Source organism: Thunnus albacares, chromosome 11, assembly GCF_914725855.1.
Source record: "Thunnus albacares chromosome 11, fThuAlb1.1, whole genome shotgun sequence".
In the NCBI taxonomy this organism is placed as follows: Eukaryota; Metazoa; Chordata; class Actinopteri; order Scombriformes; family Scombridae; genus Thunnus; species Thunnus albacares.
This window is the reverse complement of record NC_058116.1, coordinates 15,700,203-15,721,424: the sequence shown is the minus strand read 5'-3', so window position 1 is coordinate 15,721,424 and position 21,222 is coordinate 15,700,203. Positions and strand designations below refer to the sequence as shown.

The window sequence follows — 21,222 nt, the reverse complement described above, 5'->3', positions numbered from 1 at the left end:
AGACTGCTGAAGACTTATGAGCTTCAGATAAACTTAAGTACATATTTGCACAAAGTGACTGTGGATTCTGACCCCCATCACTTATACTGAAAGCACATTTGTAGATGATCTTTTAACAGCCAGTGTGAACAGGATGAATGATTACAGCAAGGAAAACCTGTTTCAGTGTTCATATAGGCACCTGACTGTTGTTTTAAGACAGACTTGAAAAACTGTGAACCTGTCCTTTAACCATTAGGCTTCTGTTACAGTTCAATATTAATTACTGTCAAAGATGATGTTTTTAAAAATGAACCACTTAGTTTAAGCACTTAATTTAAGCACTATATCCAAAGACTCGTCTTGAAATTAACGCTGCTGTTTAAATAATATTTCACCAACTCAAACACTTGACGCTTGACCCCAGATGACAGCAGCACAGACACGTCAAAGCCACATCGCTGTTTTGACTCCTCGCAGCACCCGTAGTTGGTTGAACGCTCGTTTGTTTTGGCTGAGTGTTGCTTACGGGCATTTGCTATCAGGTCGAAAACCTGCTTTAAGGTTTGTTAACTACTCACAATTGTCATGTTAATTGTAGTATCACAACCTTGTGGCATTTAAAGTATTTGTCGGTGTTTCAGTAGGGATGAGAGTGCATGACAGTAAAAGGTAGTAAAAGGGTCCGGCTAACGGCTACCGTTGGGCTAACCAGTAACGCTAACCCAGCTAAGCCAAGTTACATCGCTAAATACAAGTTATAGGCTGAATTGTGCAAATCTCATATTTAGTGAGTGGGAAATATTTTACTGCAGGCGTCACATTTCATTAACGTTCCGTGTGGTCTTTGTAAGGAGTTATTGTATAATAGGGATGGCTAAGCTAGCTATTTAGCCAGTCATAACAAGGAGAACTAGCCGGGGCCGGGTTGATGCTGCAGTGTTTTCCAGTGAAACTATGGTGTAATAAGCGGAATAAAATATGTAATATGGAGCAGGTTTATAGTATGAATGCGTTTATAATAAGCCAATATAGATTGGAGGCATATATCTTAAACGGATAGATAAGGCAGTGCTAAGCTAACCGGTGAGAACAGTAGGGTGGGGCTCTTTATTAGCTAGCTGACAATGACTGGTTAGAATGACTGCGGTTTAAGCTGAGTGACGTTTAATAGAGAAACTGTCTAATTTCTCTCCAAACATTTGAAGATTCCCTCCAAATACATTTTAAGATGTATGTAAAAATACTCTACGATATAGTTTTTCCACAAAAAAGATGAATTATCTTTGAAATCCTTGAAATGACACATACTCCTTCTCTCTCATTAAACATCCAGAATCTAAAAATAAGCAAATATATTTAATCTCAAAAGTTTGAATGCTGGACACAAGATGTCTCCTACTTCACTGTGAAGTCCATCCTCGGTGTATGTACACTGGAGGCTTCATGTCTCTACATCACACTTGTGTAACGTGAATATTGATTGGACCAGGATTGGCTTCAAAAGTATTTGTGATGTCACAAATCATGCTTGGAGGTCCACCCCTTTAACTCAGATTTTCACTGAGCACAGAGAAACTTTCAGCAGATGAATGTGAAAACAGCCTTCTAGTTTCAAACTCTGCGCATATGTCATTCTGTACAATGAAGCTCAAATATTCCTCTGTGGGAACATGAAGCAAAACACATTTTTGAGTGGAGGGGGACTTTAAGGTATCCAACTCACGCAGCAGCAGGGATGACAGAAAACACTGTGACACACTAAGGTTATTACAATTGTGTGATCTGCTAAGTGGAGTAGCTTGCTGTCTCCAGTACAGTAAAAGGTGGTGCTGAAGCTAAGAGCATCAGCTGTCAGGAGATACTAGGGTTTCTTTTTAAAGCACTGTTGCCTTTATTCATCAGTACACAGTATAGTCTGACAGGAAACATGTTGATACTTTCTTGGAAACTAGAGATTTATTTGTCCAAAAGTACATCATTTTCCAATGTACTCTTGACAGAACATGAGGGAAAAACAAAAAATATGTTTTTTTTGTGTACAGCTGTGGCATCATGTCTGACAAAAGCGAGCTGAAAGCAGAGCTTGAAAGGAAGAAGCAACGTTTGGCACAAATCAGAGAGGAGAAGAAAAGGAAGGAGGAGGAGCGCAAGAAGAAAGAGGTATGTTTAATATTTTGGAAATGTTATCATGTCATGTAAATGTTTTTCACTGATATTGAATGCAAAAATGAATATGGTAAGTAAACACCTTCAAAACTATTAATGGCTCAGTGTGAACATGGCAAAATCATTTTCAATTCAAATGCAAATTGCCTCTGTATGCTTAATTCTTCTCCAGAAATCGACAAGATCTCACTGACAGCCAGCATTTGTATCTGAGTCAAATTTAGTTCACAACAATTTAAATAAAACTGGAAAACTGAAGGTTATTTTGACACACATGCACAACATGTTCTGAGGACTTTTACAGAGATTTAAGATTCTTCTGAGACAAGTGGTGTACTGATCTTAAAAACAGCAGCATTGTTTTTACACAGAAAGTCATCTGTAACTTGTTTGTATTTATTAAACTCTTGTGAATGAGATGCAATGCACATACGTTTTTTAAAAACTTTTTATTTATGCCACACAAATCAAATATTCCATCACTTGGTACATTAATATCTCCACATTCTTTTATTATCTTTACATATAAACTTCATGGAATATCATGAAGACATCATGTAAAAGAAAAACAACCACGGTATAACTCAAGAAAAAAACTTAATTAACATAATGATGGTAAAAAAAGAAGAAGAAAGACAGTGGAAAATTGCAGTTTTCTATATTCTAGCTCTTTTTTCACATAGATGATGTCCATGGACCATATATCCATGAAAATATTGTGTACTGTATTTTTATTTGTTTTAGCTGTGACCTTGTCCACAATAAACACCTCATTAACCTTTTTTGCCATTGTTTTAAGTTTGGGAGTTGTGGCTGGAGCTATAGGGTTGTAATCTCTTTTTTTTAGCTATTAAAAGTAATAAATACATTTTCTTTTTCACGATTTGATTTCCCAACGGTATGCCTAAGATAAATAGCTTTGGGTCAAAGTTTAATTTTGTATGCAAAATTGTTCTATTTCCTTTTTAATATCCTCCCATATACCCCTGCAGTTTGGACAGGCCCATCACATATGTGGCGAATTAAATATTAAAGTTAATATTTAATCACATAATTAGCTGTGTGATGTATATGAAATCGAAAAATCTCTTTATGATCCAGTTTATGTGCAGATTAAGATGTTAAACTTGTTATTTGACACTCTGTATCATAGTTCTGTCATCAAGTACTTCAGATTTGTGCAGTTTATATAAATATGTGTGTGTGTGTGTGTGTGTGTATCGAGTAGAAAATACATTGTACATCGATGATCTAAGACATCAAAATAAAGTTAGCAAAGGAAAATGTTTTTCTAGTGTAGTTTTTTGCCAGTTGATTGAGAGTAAGTAGAGTTTATGAAAACACTTAACTTGGCCGTTACCTCATACAATCAAAGCAAAACAACAAAACAATACAACTAAAATGAGTCCATGTGTATTATCATGTATCATCTGACTGAATTTTCATAACAATAATAGGCAGCATACAGTTTCTTCTGAAGATAAGAAAATAAGCTCTGATAGCCTTGTCTTGACATCTCAAACTACTGTGTGTGCAGACACCAGCAGGAATAATGTACAGTAAATGAAAGCTTCATACACACCTGCACCCTGTGATTTGGTCTGAAAATGGTTGAGACAATCTTCATCTCCACCACAGGCTGAAGGACAAATGATACTTGTCACTCAAACGATGGACATGTATGCAAAGCTGTCCTTTTAGTATACATGCATTAAATTAAATACTGCTTTTGGGTGTCCTCTTTTTTCATAAATCAATGTTCTGTGTACTCAAGGTGTTACTGATGCTGAAAAAACACACCTTTAGCAAGCTGTTACAGTTATTTAAACTATTTTATCAGGCACTTTAAGTTGGATTCTTATTCACTGTTGTTAACTTTGGACAGCTTCACTGGCAGTGGGTTGACTGAAATACAATAATCTGCAGTACTGACCATGAGCAATTTTCACATGTACTTCTCATCATTGGAAAGTAATGATGTAAACATAGAAAAACTGAGGATTATCAACTGTGGTACGATCACTGAATGTATCCTACCCTGAAAAATGTATTAGTGGATAAAAAACATGGTACAGCTGTGAACAAGTTTAAGTCCTCTATGCTGTATTTCTCAAAGATCAAAGCAATGTAATGTGGATATTTAGAGATTGCATGAATATATGACATATTTTGTTTTAATGACCAAACAGGCGGACAATTTGAAAGATGCAGCACTTCACCAGGACGACTCTGACCTGGAGAAAAAGAGACGTGAAGCTGATGCCTTGCTACAGAGTATGGGCATAGCCCCAGAGGTTCCTGTTGGTATGTTTTATATGACCTGTTGTGGGATTGTTCATGCTTAACTGTTGTGATTTCTGCCTTTTAAATATAACCGTAGGAAAAACATGTCTTCAAGAAGCCTGTTTTCATGTATCCTCTGATACACCTGTTTATAAACAAAAACAGTCACAGTAGCTCATTTTGCCAATATATGTCACACACTTTGCTGTCATGATATTTGGACAGTCATATTTTTCCTTGTTATGGCTTCTACAGTATATGTATAAAGAGGGCAATAACTTAAATTACTAACTTAAATTACCAAATTAATGCTTAAACACAGCAGTTTAATCTCATAATCATTCTCATTCTCATAATTCTATTATTATAAATTCAAATCTAATATGCTGAACTACAGATCTAAAACATGTAGTCAGCTTAATCCCCTAGCAGCTCATTTCAAGTTGGTTGGCCATAATATTATACTTTAATATACTTTGAGATATCTGAGCTTTGAAAAAGTTGCAAAACTGCCTAGAAGGGGCGGGAAACTCATTGGATCTACTCCCTCAACACCTTGTCCCCTCATGTTTTAAATGGATATACCTACCTGCCTTTCTTGTAGACATATGATGTAGATGATTTTGATGTCACTGGTCATTTTGCCATATCCCTCATTTCCTTCCTGTAGGTATTTTCCTCTGGAAGCCCTGTAGTTGGTTAAAATGTTGCTAAGAAAATTAAAGAGAGCTTTGATTTAGTGTGCAGGTACTTCTTGTATTGCAGTTTAATTGATTTTTGTACCCATCACTTATTCCACTGAGGCTTTGTGGATGTGCACATGACTACTCTGACATGTTGCAGTTTATACTACTTTTTTTTCCTCCTAAGCAACAGAGAAAAACAGTTAATAGTTTTAAAGAATAAAAGTTTCAATTTATAGATAAAAGTAGATTTCACAATAAATACCTATACTGTACTAGTGGAAGAACTGATAAAAGAAACAAATATTTGTAAAATAATACTAGTATCTGCTGTACTTGTGTTGGTTTCCACCCAGAGCTGGATTTTTAGAGCACTGTCACTTTTCGAACAGCAGGTGGCAGAAGAGATCCATAAAAGACTCTGTAGAAGTCTCAAAAAACCTTGAACCGGAAATGAGAGAAAAAAAATCATTTTCGTGTGTTTATCTCATAGTCTTTCTGTTCTGCAAGGTATTGCATTTTTTTCAAACATTCATTTAATTAAAATACCACAAAATAAAAAACACAAAGTCAATTTAGGCAGGCTGAGCTTACCACAGCTTCTGATTTGTATGTTTAGCTTGCTTTGCTACCAGTTTCAAGCTGTACACACATTACAACATGCTTACTGATATTTTAGGTGGCAGGAAAACTACCTCCCAAGATTTGACAACATTTGATTGAACAAAGCTGCCACTGCGGCAACGATGCATTTGTACTCATTCTTGTGAACCGCTTAGCATCTTTACATTGTAACAGATTATTATTGTCTGTCTCATTATGTAGTCCCTCCTCCCATGTCTCCGACTGCCAAATCGGCGGGCACGCCAAGTGAGGCAGGGAGCCAGGACTCTGATGGAGCCGTGGGACCCAGGTACACACACACATACACACACACACACACACACACACACACACACACACACACAGTCTTCAGAAAATGTTTGAATCACAAAGATCTTTTTCTCCCTTCAGTATATTACAATTGTAGAAACAAAGTCAAGGTCCATTTTTGTAAGAAATAAGTATTTCTCTACCTAAGCCAAAAAAACGCTTTATTCGTATCTATATCTGTTTTTTTAAAGCTCTTTTGTGCTTTTTGCTGTAACAGTTGTGCTTATGCCAGCAAGAAAATGTTCCATTGTCCTTGTAATTGTTTTTGCTTTGTGAGCTTTGTAGCACTCAAAACTCTAGCTGATTATATTAAGAGCAACTGAGCTAAAACCTTTACAAAGTCTCATACCATTACAGTGAATGATGATGAGTTTGTGCCAACAGAGTGCATGTTTATTTAATTTGTGTGCCGTTGAATTAAGGCGATCCTAAATTAACAATAAAACAGCAGGCTGCTGTGATGCCTGGGGGACTTTTTAACCCCTAATTAGAGCCCCTTCCCTGGGCTGAAATTTAAGCTCCCCCAGTGTCCCATCAGGCCCAGGGAGCTGTTCCCCCTACGTGTTGACTCATTTCCCTCACCAGCATGGCCATTTCCTACACACATGGAGGTCATGTTTTCTCCCTGAGGGTTCTCTCTCTCCCTCCCTCTCCGTCTACACAACACTCTGAGCCTTTGGTGTGACACAGTTCAGGCTGTATCAGCCCCGCAGGCTGCACATTACACCCTGTGTCATCCCCCTCAGAGGGTCTGTGTGTCCATGCATTTTAAGCAGATGAATTCTTACATCTCTGGGTTCGTGTAGGCAGACTCAAGCTTGATCTGAACACAAAAATATATCAAAAAATCCAGTTTTAGGTGTGTTTTAACATCCAGGTTTAACCGACCAAAGATCCAATCAGCATGTTGTGTGCCATAATGCTAACTTTATCTCCTCTCCTCATTTGTGCTTGCCTGTCTCTCTCACTAATGCTGCCTTGTTGCTGTGACACTAACCAGGACTCTGCACTGGGACTCTGACCCGTCCACACTTCAACTTCACTCTGATTCTGAGCTGGGGTACTGGACACTCTCTTCTCTCCTTTCCTGGTCATTTTCCCTTCTCTCAATCTATGGCATGATTACTTGTCTCAGTCATTACTCAGTTAATACAGTCCAGTAAGACAGTCAAGTCGTGCATGCACGATTGGTCAGAGAATATCTTTTAATTTGCACTGGTTGATAAACTAATCTGAAGTCCATCACATGAAACACTCATTTACTTACTTTGATCAGCACAAGATTCTTCCTGTAAGGAGGTGAGATTTTTTTACAAAATGAAATGATACAATAGTAGGAGTATTGTTGTATATTTTCTCTTGATAAAATCATAACTGTTATACAGTGATCTTGATCTTTGCAAAGTTTGAGTTGTTCTGTGCTTTTAGGCGGGGAACTCCAAAACTGGGAATGGCCAAAATCACTACAGTGGACTTCCCTCCACGTGAAACTGTGTCCTACACAAAAGAGACCCAGACGCCTGTCATGACCCAGCAAAAAGAAGGTGATACTAACATACTGTTGTACAGGTTAACTTTGAAAAACCAGGACAACATATACTTAACTGTGTGCTTGAATACGTGGATTCATAGAGAGTTTTACAGAAATGTAATTGCCCATTAAAAGGTAGAGCTTCTTTGCTAACAAAAGCTTATTTTGCTACAAGAAAAGTGCACCACTTCCTGACAAATAGCTATAACACGGGTATTGTGCTCTGTATGAGCGTACAAGTGGGTACCGGAAGTGAACAACAAGTGGAGGACATTTGATTTTACCAAGCGCTGAGATGAAAGTGAAGGAAAAATGAGGCCCAGGAAATGTAAGAAGTCAGGGCACAGATTAAATTCAGACAAGACCTGCTCCTCTGAGCCCCACACGCAGCTCTACGACCAGCGATGCTTTGGTATAATTAACGAGCAGGATGAGAAAACCAGTGACAGGAAGAAGAAATGAGATTGGGAGGGAAGATATGAAGCGCTGCACATACGACTGTTTACTGCCTCTGAAGCATGTCGATATGTATGTAATTGCCGCTCTGAAGCTTTCATGTGGTTGGCCAAAGAGAATATTTGGGCTAACATCCACATGTTGAACACATGTTCTATAAAATATGCAATATTTGTAAGTGTGCCGCTTGTTTGTGGTTGATTTATGTAATGACAGATGGAGAATAGTATGCTTGACTGAAATCCTGATTAGTATTTTACTTTTTTTTTCTTTTTCTTTTTTTTTTCTTTTTTTTTACAAAGACATATCAGAACTAGCCACAGATCCTAAAATACTTCAACCACTGGAACGGGTCTGTCTTTTTAGCCGTTTGCTCGATTTATTTGCATCAGCTAACACATCTTTTTAAATACGCCTGAAAGCCTGGTTAGGATTTTAAACAGTATACAGATTGTTGGTTGTCGTTCGATCAGGTGATGTGTAGAAAATTCTGAGGTGGCATGCAGAGTGAGTAAGATAAAAAAAAAATTGTGTGATTTTGTGGAAACAGTCTTAGCAGAACTAGTGAAGGATGAAGAGCATCCCTCTGCTCCTCGTCTCCCTTTTACTCTGGACTCTACTGGGTATTGTAAAACTGTGTTAAACAACGATGGTTTCTGCCAGCTGTTCAACACGAGGCCCCCTTCCCCTCTCTGCCACTATGTAATCATTTCATCAACTCCCTCGCTTCCCTGTCTTCTCCCTTCACCGAACAGGCACATAACAAAACACACTCAGTGACATTGTGCATTTTCACACCATCACTTCTGGCACTCGATGAGACGGCATCCCCTTCCCAGCTTGCTCCCCTCGGCGCATTTTTGATGTGTGGGGTGGCGTCAGGCCTGTTCTCTGATTGAGCGATTTATCATGTTGTCAAAAGGAGGCAACGGCGCGGCACTCTCAAGGTCAGCGGGCGGCGGCAGCAGAGGGAGCGGCTCCCGTGCCCTGGCTGCCACAAAACGAGGGTTCCCACAGTGTCTGCGAGACACCTCAGAGAAAGAAGTAAAAGATTTAAGTTTTTTTTTTTTTTTTACATCACCCGCTCTATTGACCCAAAGAAAACCCCCTCAACAGTTAATGAGAATCTTCATTTTATGTGATTTTGTGTTTCTTGACAGTATCACCTCATTTCAAAACACAAGATGAGCTGCACGGTCAACGTTAGCCACGTGTGTCCTGACATCTCATCATCTGTGTCCTTTCAGATGTCTACAAATTTTTAAAATTTATTTTTAAATCAGTGCTATTCCATCTGTAGGTTCAGTAAATACATTGATTAAAGCCCGGAGATCGTTGAATATCTGTGCCGCCGCTACAGTGCTCCCACTAGTAGGTAATATGCAGCATCAGCATGCACTCCTCAACAAGAGGCTGTAATTATGGAGTAAGATATTGTTGGAGGTTGGGGGTGGGGGGTTTGGGGGATGTGGAGTGGTTGGTCTGGTGCAGTTTTTAAAAAGGCTTGTCAGGAATATGAAATATGTAGAGCAGTTTAGTAAATCTAATATTTAATTGAATGTGATTGTTTTAATCACTCTGAATTCAGAGGCAGGTCAAAACTTTTAATCACAAAAGCCCTTAATGGCCTTCTTGTTTGAAGTGCCACTTGTAATTGTGGCCAGCTTGTATGCACTTGATGATCAGTACTGTTAAATATCTATTGTGTCCCTCTGTCATACAGTAGCTTATCATATTTGAACAGAAATTTTTGTATATTCTCCTTTTTTCATTAGTGTATGGTTGTATGATTTCAGTCTTGGCACCTTTTATAATTTGGTCCATGTTTTCAGTCTCATTTAACAGATTATGAGTTTTCATGTTATGTGTGACAGACATTTTTTTTGAAGGAGGCGAGTATTGGTTTAGGACCTCTGCTTTCTGTTGGCCTTTTTGTGATCTTTAGACTTCATTGTCATCAGAGACAAGTGTAATCACTGGTGGAAAAAACTCATGTTTCACACATGACAAAGTCTTAAACAGTGACTGCTGATGTGTTTTTATTTACCTTGCAGCAATTCTAAATGTGTTGTACTTCACACAAATGTTTAGCACTATGATACAAGCACAAATGTCGACATTGCACTTGGATAAAGTCAATCACAGTTTTTAAAATGCATTTTAGAAACTGGTGCTAGAAGTACTCTATTTTAGGAAACAATAAATGATAGTGCACGTGTGTGGGTTTGTGTATCGATGGAGTTTTGTCTCCTGCCGTTTCATTATCGGCCTTTATACAGGAGAGAAAGAGGTCTGTAGTTTGTGCAAAGTGATTTGCACGTGGTGAAGTCAGACCCTGGTGCTGTTTGGGCATATAGAAAGGGAGAGACATCTGCAGCAGAGAGCAAAGGTCATTTAGTTTTACACTTGCACATCACTGGCCTCATGCCGTGTTTGCATTAATATATTGTCTATTGAATAAGACCTGTGATTAGTCCCCACTCCCCCCCCTCCTGTCCGGCTCTCCCCCAAAAAAGCTTTTATTTCTTAAGTGGTACAAAAGCCATAATTGGGCTTGCTTTGAGAGGAGGTGTTAGTGGATGGGACATCGATGATCCGGGTGAATTCTGTTAAATGCAAACCCCACCCCCCACCTCTTCCTCCACCACCCACCCTCCCTATGCGCCCATGCTCTACTTCCCCCCTACACATCCCCAGCGGGGTCACCAGGATCACTAGCTTTTCTCCAAATGGCCATTTTGGCTGGCAGGTGCATTATACCCTTTATTTTCAGATTGTCTATCCGCTCCTAATGCCTGGCAGGTTGATTGCTCTGGCTGCCTCACCAGGGAAAGGGCTGATGAGCACGGCCGGGACTAGCTGAAAGACAGTGATTACTGTTTTCCTTTAAGCCTGATTGAGGCCCTTGAAAGGAAAGATTTTAACCTTCTCCTGTTGGTTGCAGAGTATGGCCGTACATTGAAATGGCTTGTGTCATCAACCCAGTTCTGTAAACTCATCAGTGCACCCAATACCCTTCTTCCCCAAACCTCCATCTGAGAAAAGGGGATAAATCACTTTATGGACAAAGTGACAGATGACATTATCATTTAGATTATCTCAGTAGGAAGGAAATTCTGGCATGCAGCGCTGTCATCTTAGATTAACTATAAGGCTCATACCAAGATAAACGCCTGCATGAACCAGGCAAGTATTTCTCCTCTCCTCATGAATCTGTTTTGTCCTTCTTTTGCTATTATTTTTTTTTTACATTGAAAGCATAGGCTATATACCGTCTCTAAGAGATGTGTTTTGAAAAAGCGCATTCATCTTCTTTGAGGTAGAACCGGTGTGCAGTTTGCCAGCTGGTCTGGCCTGTATTTTGTTGTACATTCTCTGAGGTTGAATAGGAGTTGCAGGACCTCCTGCTAGGACGGTAATTGCACAGGCTTGCCGTTCAGGGAGAAGCTTGTCTCGGAGCAGCCAGGCGGAAAACCTCTGTGCCATCCCCATGCCACCTCTGAAGAGCACAAGACAATCCCAGCATCACCATCTGCTTTTGCACCATGCCGTCATCTGGACGGACCAATGGGATGGGCCCGGGCAGCTGCTCCACACCCCTCTGCCCTGCTGCCCCGTGGCCTAGAAGGGGGCAACCTGCTACTGGGACACAGAGGAAACAGCTACACTGACAGCTAGACTCTCTGTTGAATGGCTGCAGTCTCATTAACAGTTGGGAAAGACGGGGGTCCCTATGACAACAAGACACCCGCTGTGCTGTGTCCCTTCAACACAAATGACAAACTTCCCGGCTTTAGAGGAGCAGGTTCTTTTTGAAAGGCAACATTGTGCTGACAAACCAAACAAATGCAAGGCATCAGTCTTTTGCTGTCCCCATAATCACTGGGTGGAGCTTTTATTGAAAGAAGAAAATAATTAAGTTGGAAGATGTTGTGCCAAAATGTATGAAACCTCTGTATAGAGGCCTCATCGTTTGTTCTGTGAAAGTTGTTAGTTTGAATTATATTCTGACAAATCTGATATCACAAAAAAATCATTTACAGTTTTTAATGTATAGAATTGTAATTCATAGGTGTGGTTTTTCTAACGTTCATTGTGTTTAACATAGTTCACGTTTTGATCCACAGAAGAAGAAGAAGAGGAAGAAATTTCTCCGCCTCAACCGGTAGTCGAGACTCAGACTGAGAAACCGGACCAAGCAGAGGAAGAGGAAGGTACTCCACTACTAGCGATGATGCATAATTGACATACTCTGCAGAAATTGAGCCACTTCAGTTCTTCTAGGGGTTTTACAATTACATATTATAATAGTTTTCTGCAGAGTACAAAGAGGTTTCTTTTTCTATATCACAAAGGCAGTGAGCAGTGAGGATCTTCACTACATCTCAGTGTGTGTGTGTGTGTGTGTGTGTGTGTGTTTCTCCATACAGCACCCCCCCACGAGCTGACAGAGGAGGAAAAACTCCAGATCCTGCACTCGGAGGAGTTTGTGAATTTCTTCGACCACAGCACTCGCATTATTGAGCGAGCTCTATCTGAGCATGTGGACGTCTTCTTTGACTACAGTGGCCGTGACCTGGAGGAGAAGGAGGGGTAATAAGTAGACAACAAGTGTTTTTTTTAAAGCTTGTAATTGGTCTGTTGAAGAAGTGCTTTTATTGATTTGTGGTGCTTTTGTTTTTCCCCAGTGAAATCCAGGCCGGTGCAAAGCTCTCTCTCAACAGGCAGTTTATGGATGAGCGCTGGTCCAAGCATCGTGTCGTCACCTGCCTGGACTGGTCCCCTCAGGTCACTTTTGTTTTCTGTTTCACAATTGAATCAACACATTTCTCAGAGCACCGTTCAGACATGGTTTGCAATTATCAAAATGTCAATGTTAAAACAGATGTGTGCAGAAGCATTGCTAATTGACTGTTGAAACAACTTAGCTTTGCACAGCTATAATGCTTTATGATTACATAGCTTGAGTTTGACAGCATTTACTTTTAGCTACAAGTCCCGCAGGAAAAGTAAGTTATGTCCCACACAAATTGTCACTTACTCAGAGGCCGTAATGATTTGTTTCCTCTGGTGTCTAAGGTCATTTCATGCATGATTCTGCAATGACTTTTGACAGTGATTGAACACCAGCTCTTTGTTCGCAGGATTTTCTTGCTCAGAGCGAAATCCATACCCTTGTGATTTAAGATTGTGTATTCACAAACTGTAAATTACAGATCAAGTATTAGAAGCAGCAGAGGTTAATGGTTTGTTTACATCTGGATAGTGTTTCTATAGTCTCTGCCTGTGTTTTAAACACTCATTGAGGGCTTCAGTTTTAAAAGAGCCTTGTTTCAGTCTACTACTGTGTTCCTCTAATTGCTTTAAGCTTTTAGCTTTGGGTTAAAATTATGAAAGGAAATAAAAACGTTAATTTACCAAAGTTCTTAGGGGGTAGGGCAACTTTGACACACGTAACTAGGGTTACTCATTCTTTAAGCCTCTCAGCAGCACCACACAAGGCAGGCCAGGCATGCTCATATGGAGCCAAGCCTGGGGGGGCATGTCTGCCTCCCCTCAAACATTCATTTGAGCTGATTTTTCTGTCACCAGTATCCTGAACTCCTGGTTGCCTCATACAACAACAACGAGGACGCTCCTCATGAGCCAGACGGCGTGGCCTTAGTGTGGAACATGAAGTACAAGAAGACAACACCGGAGTACGTCTTCCACTGTCAGGTACCCAAAGCAAATCCTCTCAGCTCTTTAATCTTCCCCTCCTTCGTTGTCACTCTCCCTCCCCTCATCCTAACGAGTGGCTTCTTCCATGACAAGCGTGGAACCCCGCCAACCAACCCCTGTTTGCTCACCCTCTCTCCTCCTCCTCCTCCTCCTCCTCCTCCTTCTTCTACCCCCACACCCCTCACCCTCTTGCCTCTATCCATGTTGTGAGTTCACCGTGCTGGCATCCACCTCCACCACATCTATCCACAAACACATGTTTGTGAGACGCCGGAGAAGACCTGTGGCGCAGGAGTTGAATGGAATCCGAGCACTGCAGCAGGATTAAGTGTGTGGGGCAGGGGTGGTTATCATATGCATCTAAACAAGGGCCCTGTGTTCTGACAAGCAAGCAGGGAGAGCAGCAGAGCTCCTCTGCTCTGCCCAGCTTTATTATACTGCCTTCCCCGAGGCTCCTAGAGCAAGACAAGTTGAGTAGAACCACATGTTGTTGCCTCCAGAGCGGATGTCGATGCCGGCGTATTGCTCAGATGAATAAAACTGAACAGAAGTGTGAACGCAATTTGCACTGTGCCTTAAAGTTGGCTGGAAATGAGATTTCTCTCATCCATATGTTGCAATTCTGTCAAAGAAAAGTCCATTTAGAAAAAATGTGAAGGTAAGATTGTGAAAGGTTAAGCAGTGAATGCGTGTGGACCTCCTAAACACATAATAATAAAAATCATGCGTAAAGTCATAATCTAAAAATAAATAATAATCCTGTTGGCCAGCCTTGGGGTTTGTTTTGTCTGTACTGAGGCTTGAGTGAAGAAAGATGTGTAGGGTTGTGTTTCAAGAATGAGGGAACACGCACAACAAGAGTTGTATAACTTTGAGATGAAGCAGGAAAAAAGCTGTTGCAAGTTGTTGTTTTCTGTGTACAAATTATTGGCAGCTTTGAAGATTTCAAGTGTTGCTGATATAAAACTTACCACCATTTAGCCAGACATTTGATACAGTTTTGCCTGGAGGTCACTTCCTTCTGTGGAGGATTTGTTGTTTTGACTGTTAAGTTTATAACAGTTTTTATTGTTCTGAATGGAAAACCAATTTCAGAGAAGATACATAAGTAATATACTTTCATGTAATTTCAAAAGACCTAAAACTAAAAACTTAAAGATGCTCATGCATGACATAGGCCTGGATGTGTTCTTCCTTCATTGTTTGATTGGATGTGACATTCTGCTACATGGCAATCGGCCTATTGCCGGGCTTTCTCATAGCTAATGTGCACATTTTCATCAATTTCTCCACTTTTTCTTCTCTCTCAACAGTCTGCTGTTATGTCTGCTGCATTCGCCAAGTTCCACCCGAACGTTGTGGTGGGGGGCACGTACTCAGGGCAGATTGTGCTGTGGGACAACAGGAGCAACAAGAGGACCCCAGTGCAGAGGACTCCGCTGTCAGCAGCAGCACACACGGTACAGTAAACACCTGACACAGTGAGTTTGTACTTTATTTTAATATAGCAGAAGATGAAAAAAGAAATCCTTGTTGTCTTTGCAGCACCCAGTGTACTGTGTGAATGTTGTCGGCACCCAGAATGCCAACAACCTGATCAGCATCTCCACCGATGGCAAGATGTGCTCCTGGAGCCTGGACATGCTCTCTCAGCCACAGGTAATACATACAGTAAATGTGTGTGGGATTTTTCCCCCTATAGGTGATCAGTGGAATATTTTTAAATTACATGCATGATTTAGGATTAAAGACTCATAAAATGTGAATTTTATGTCAAAAATACACCTTCTTTAAAGAGTTGAGCTTAGCTTTTACATTTTGTGTTCTTTCTGTCTCTTCAGTTTTCACATTCCACACACTTCCTTTCATGCTAAATGTCAAACATTTTGGCCGAACTCCTTCCTTTTAGCATTCCAGTTTGGTATTTCCCCCGGCTTTACCCTTATTTGTTCTACAACTCATTTTTCACTTTCAAGGAAATTAACTTTGCTAGCTATGTCATTTCATCTGTGCTGCCAAGACCTCAATGTCAAACTTCAGCTTTTTATAAAGTGCTAGTTGGATTTAGATTATTCATTAATAAACTGTCAAGTGATTTTTATAGGTTGTGTTTGGCAGTGTGTGTGTTAACAGAAAGCCTGAGCAGGGAGCTTGTTATGGATGTTGTTCCATGTTCCCTCCCCTCCGCAGGACAGCATGGAGCTGGTGTTCAAGCAGTCCAAAGCTGTAGCTGTCACCTCCATGTCCTTCCCTCTCGGAGATGTCAACAATTTCGTGGTGGGCAGCGAGGACGGCTCTGTCTACATGTCGTGTCGTCATGGAAGGTGCATACATAACCAACCACGTGTCCCTCCGGGACCCCGCCAGGAAACTGAGGCAACTTGTTAGGCCCACCTAGAACTGTGTGTCAAATAAATATAGCCCACTCACTTCCCAGTGCAACACAAATCCAACACTTGATCTCCTGCCGTTTGTGGTTTCACTCCTGCCCAGTCATCCTGTTTTTCTTTTCCGCTTGTCAGTTGTGTTTGTAAAGGTCGTTCAACATAAACAGGGCACACATGCAGGGGAAACAAATCATTTTTTCCCAGTCCTTTTTTTTTCTCTTTTGGGTACGTTCCTCTGGGTGAGAGAGTTTGTTTACAGTCGGTTGTCCCAGTGAGGATTAAAACTGCAGTTCATCCCACAATGTTCTCATTTAACAGACCGGGGCTCCGCTCATGGCGGATGGTCCTCTGTCAGGGCAGCGTAGAAATGTGGCTTAAATCAGAGCTTCCAGTGAGTAACATGTTCGCCCGAGACGAAATGTCCTGCACTGTGCCCAGAGACCGCAGAGAGGGGGTAGCTGCTAGGTTTTGCATAGCAGAATCACCTCTGTAATTGGGAGAATAATTTTCCACCTCATTTACAATGGTATGATACTCTCATCACAGTTAATAATGCATAAGCATCACTCATGCTGAGTATTTACCTCTCTACGTTAATTATTAGAGCCTCAGTTGGGTAACAGCTCTGCAACATGTGGTTGAGGGGTTGCAGACACTTTTGCCACCCTGATGGTAATCACATGATATAAGTAAATGATTAATATGAATACGTCCATCTGCACCCGATGCTTTCTTTCATGCTTAATTTAATGGCTAAATGATTTAGAAACAGGAATATTAACTGTTAACCCTTTGGGATTCCACTCAGTCCATAACTAATGTTTGTTCCCTTCATGCAACGTATGGAAATGTATATTCAAATGTCATCATTACTAAACATCGTCATCCCTTTCTTCTGTGTGCTCCACAGCAAAGCGGGTATCAGTGAGATGTTTGAGGGCCACCATGGGCCCATCACAGGGATCAACTGCCACACAGCTGCAGGGCCCCTGGACTTCTCCCACCTGTTTGTTACCTCCTCTTTCGACTGGACTGTCAAGCTGTGGAGCACCAAGGTATGAGGAAGTTCTGGGACATGTTTAAGATTTGAGAAAAGGTCCAAGAGAACCTCGGTATTACTTTATTTCATCAAAAAGGCTTGTCTGTGGAGAGAAAGAAGTTTTATTTCTCTGTGTGCTAAGTAGATCCACTCTAATTTGTTTTTGACCCTTGTGGTGACATGAAGGTAAAAAAAATAGCCAGAGGGTGGTGTAAAAAAAGTATAGCATAGCTGGTAATTGTGCGCCTCCATTGCTTAGACAGAACATCACATTATCTGTTCAGATAAAAAAAAACGGCAGACCATTTAGTCAAAGAACAATTTAAAGACCACTGACAGCTGATCTATCTCTTCTGTGCACCTTAGAGAGAAATTAAGGGATAATTAGGGGAATTGGTATGTGAGGGAATTGGATCATTCAATGAGCAGATCAAACACAAGAATCTTCAGCAAGAATTGTTACCACCATTGTTAGCCATACTCCCTGCTGCTGTTTGATCGTCAGCTCATAAAGATTCAACATTATACCTTCTGCCTACACTCTGTTTAAAGGATACATTCACAGTTTTTCAAGTCTGTCTTAAAACAACAGTCAGGTGCTCACATTAACACTGAAAGAGGTTTTCCTCGCTGTAATTATTCCACCTGATCATACTAGCTATTTAAAGATCCCCTCTAAATGTACTTTCAATGTAAGTGATGGGGGCCAAATGCCGAAGTTTATCTGAGGCTTATATGAGGCTTCAACAGTCTGAGTTAGTCATATCAAGTGGATATCTGACACATTTAGTCCTTTTAGCATCAGATTCCCTCGTGTTTCCTCAGACAGTGTTTCCCTGTTGGGCTGCAGTGGAAGTATAGCAACAAAAAGAGAGACTTTGCCACTAAAAAGCCCGTAACATTGAAATATATCTACTTGACTAATTTGGACACCTGAAGCTTCATATTAGCTTCAGATAAACTTTTAAATAAATGTTTGCACAGGAGGCTTGTGGATTTTGGCCCCAATCATTTACATTGTAATTGCATTATGAAGGGATCTCCTAATGGTCAGTATGAACAGGAGGGATGATTACAGCAAGAGAAACCTGTTTCAATATTCATTTGGGCTCCTGACTGATGTTTTAAGACAGACTTGAAAAATTGTAAAACCCGTCCTTTAAGCCTGTTGGTAATGTTCAGCAGTTAATTTTTACCGTCATAGTTTAGCCTATTAGCATGCTAACACCTGCTAGAATGCTGATGGGAATGTCATCACTTTTGCAGGCATTTGGTCATAAAGCAAAAATACTTGACAAACTGAAAATTTGACCTGATGATGTTTTACAATTCATTCAACACGAATGTCTGCATCACATTTTTTACCAGTCCAGCCAGTAGTTGTCAAGATACTTTTACTGCAAACCAGTCAACTGGCCAGTATCTCTAAACTGTCACCATTATTAGCGTGGCTAAAAATGAGGCAGTTTAAAAGGAAATGAGAAACGGATGGTTTTAAAAACATCATAAGATTATGCATTCTTTAACTATGTTTGACCAAATCTAAAAATCACGTTTGTATAGAGAAAGAGAGACATAGAAACCCCTACAGCATAAACTCATTTTAACTTAAGTCATAAATATAATGTTTTTTCTTTTTGCTTCTGCAGAACAACAAGCCGCTCTACTCATTTGAGGACAACTCGGATTACGTGTACGATGTCATGTGGTCTCCGACTCACCCTGCTCTGTTTGCTTGTGTGGACGGTGTGGGCCATCTCGACCTCTGGAACCTCAACAATGACACTGAGGTACTACATCTCCACCAACTGTATACATGTTTAAAAAAAGCTGTTTTCTGAAACCAGATTGTGTATTCTGTAAGAGAGCCACACTCAAATCTTAATTAGACAAATCTATATAAGACTCCATGTGTGGAAGCAGTATTAGAGGATGCGGAGCATGATCCTGCTCCTTTGATTGGTATTCTACTGCGTTATGGTTTTAGGTCCCTACCGCCAGCATCACAGTGGAGGGTAACCCAGCCCTCAACAGGGTCAGATGGGCTCATTCTGGCAGAGAAATCGCTGTGGGAGACTCTGATGGACGAGTTCTTGTGTATGATGTCGGAGAGGTGAGCAAGCATGACGGCGCTTTTTACCACTACATTTCTGATTGTAGTTTAATTTTAAATCCTAATGTTTTTTTTAATTATAATCACTTATGCATATTATTGGAGATATGAGTCAGCCCCTTACCTGCTGTAATTTCTACTTTAGCGATCAGTGATTAATTCCACAAAATACGTGTCTGGTGAATTTAACTATGTGTAAAAGTTCTCCAACCTTTCCCTATGTTTGAGTATGATATTTAGGCATTAAACATAACATATAGAGTAGAGCAGGTGATTTGTGGCTGCTTTACCTGTGATCGCTCCCTTTGCTGAAGGCTGTTTGAAATTCAAGTCATGCTTCTATTTTGCCCCCCACCCCCACCCCCAGCAAATTGCGGTTCCACGAAACGACGAGTGGACCCGTTTTGTTCGCACACTGGCAGAGATCAACGAGAACAGGGATGATGCAGAGGAGCTGGCAGCTCAACGCCTGGCTGCCTGATCTAGTCGCTGTGGAACGTGATGCTTTAGGGACCAGTGGTGTGCTTGTTAATATCAGCCCCGTTCTGATGGAAGGAAAAGAGGAAGTTTGGATCAGAAAGCAGTATGGACATCTCTCTCTGCAAACACCTGGTTTCTCACACCTTCTTATTTGCCTTCTCAGTTAGCTGGACCATCACCAGTCTTCCTTGGAAAAACACAAGCGACAGGGCTATCAACTTCAGACACTAACATGAAGCCATATTCACAAACACAAAACAGTCCTTTCTTCAACCAGTTGCCTTAAAGTTTACTTTTAAACTTGATTGTAAAATCCTATCTGTCTTTATTTTGGGCATTTTATCATGAGCCTTAATTTTCAGTGAAGTTCTTCAAGCCAAATAGATGATCTACTCTACATATTTATCTTCAATCGATCAATAACTTTCAGAGCTGCGCCCTGTGTCCACACAAGTTGTAGTAAAACAATCACATCTTTATACACCCAGGAATGTAAACATCTCATAACTGTAGCCCATGTTGCCAATATCTGTTCCTTCAGACTTGATGTCCTAAATCTCCACTTATTTGTAAAATACTAAAATGTCAAAAATCCAAATGTCTTTCTACTTCTGTATTGCTCTATAATGACCAGCTTCCACTCAATCGGTGCAGCTGGTTAGATTTGAGATAGTTGGAATATCCTCTATGCCTAAGAAGATGATCGTTTATGCTGTAACTGCTCAATGATTTCCAGATCTGTAAATGTATGTTGATCTGAATAGAGATTGTTTGTTTCCTTAAGAATCTCAAAGCTTGGTGTCAAATTTGAGAATGTACTTTTCACACGTTAGAAACAAACAGTTTGAAATGGTTTATTTCAATAAAATACAATAAATACATTTAAATTATTTCCCAAGACCCTGGTCATGATTTCAAAATAAACACTTTGAAAACATCTGTACATCCTCGTGTCTCTGAAATATAACTGACACATGCAAACCAAAGCTCTTGCTCACCGTAAAAACGCAGTAACAATCCTTTGTGATGCCATAATGTCCCTCTATAGAGAAGTACAATATGTACAATTAAGTTGTGCAAGCTATGCAAAGGAAACGCAAAAAAGCCATACTCATGCAGCATTCAAAGTAAGACTACCACTCAAATGCATGTAATTGAAACATGGTTCAATAAAGCCATTTGGAGGAAAGATAATGACTGGAGGAGCATGCAGCCCTCACAGTCATGACGAGTGACGGTTTACGAGGCCTGTGGCTCCGTTTTGGACTCCACGGGTTTGATTTTCACCTCTCCGGAGGGCTTGAACTTAGGGAGGTGCAGACCAAACTTGCTCTCCACCCCAGCAAAGGTTGCAGCAGCCAAACGGTAGCCACCCACATGGTCTGCAGTCACAGAGGGAAGGTCCTTGATCGCGGGTTTGTGAGTGGGCTCGGAGCCAGCAGGACGAC

General features: G+C 40.6%; 2 protein-coding genes across 4 annotated transcripts in view; one reads left to right on the top strand and one right to left on the bottom strand.

The window, feature by feature from the left end:
• The first annotated feature begins 434 nt into the window (after window positions 1–434).
• On the top strand, window positions 435–20,664 carry LOC122992893 (dynein, cytoplasmic 1, intermediate chain 2a). 3 transcript variants are annotated; one of them, XM_044366892.1, is made up of 17 exons: window positions 435–543; window positions 2,025–2,142; window positions 4,338–4,452; window positions 5,940–6,027; window positions 7,048–7,107; window positions 7,476–7,591; window positions 12,162–12,248; window positions 12,465–12,627; window positions 12,723–12,822; window positions 13,627–13,752; window positions 15,069–15,215; window positions 15,301–15,414; window positions 15,946–16,079; window positions 17,053–17,197; window positions 18,831–18,971; window positions 19,169–19,294; window positions 19,662–20,664. In XM_044366892.1, exons 2-17 carry the CDS (start codon window positions 2,035–2,037, stop codon window positions 19,773–19,775), a joined length of 1,884 nt encoding a protein of 627 aa, XP_044222827.1. In that variant the 5' UTR covers window positions 435–543; window positions 2,025–2,034; the 3' UTR covers window positions 19,776–20,664. The 3 variants fall into 3 exon arrangements, with proteins under 3 accessions (XP_044222827.1, XP_044222826.1, XP_044222828.1); XM_044366891.1 differs by having other exon boundaries at window positions 7,048–7,137; XM_044366893.1 differs by lacking the exon at window positions 7,048–7,107.
• Window positions 20,613–21,222, bottom strand: part of LOC122992895 (calcium-binding mitochondrial carrier protein Aralar1-like) — a 21,663-nt gene continuing 21,053 nt past the window's right edge. The window contains exon 18 of the mRNA XM_044366894.1: window positions 20,613–21,221. Within this exon, the coding sequence (XP_044222829.1) occupies window positions 21,014–21,221 (208 nt within the window). The 3' untranslated portion in view covers window positions 20,613–21,013. The remainder of the gene's footprint in view (window position 21,222) is intronic.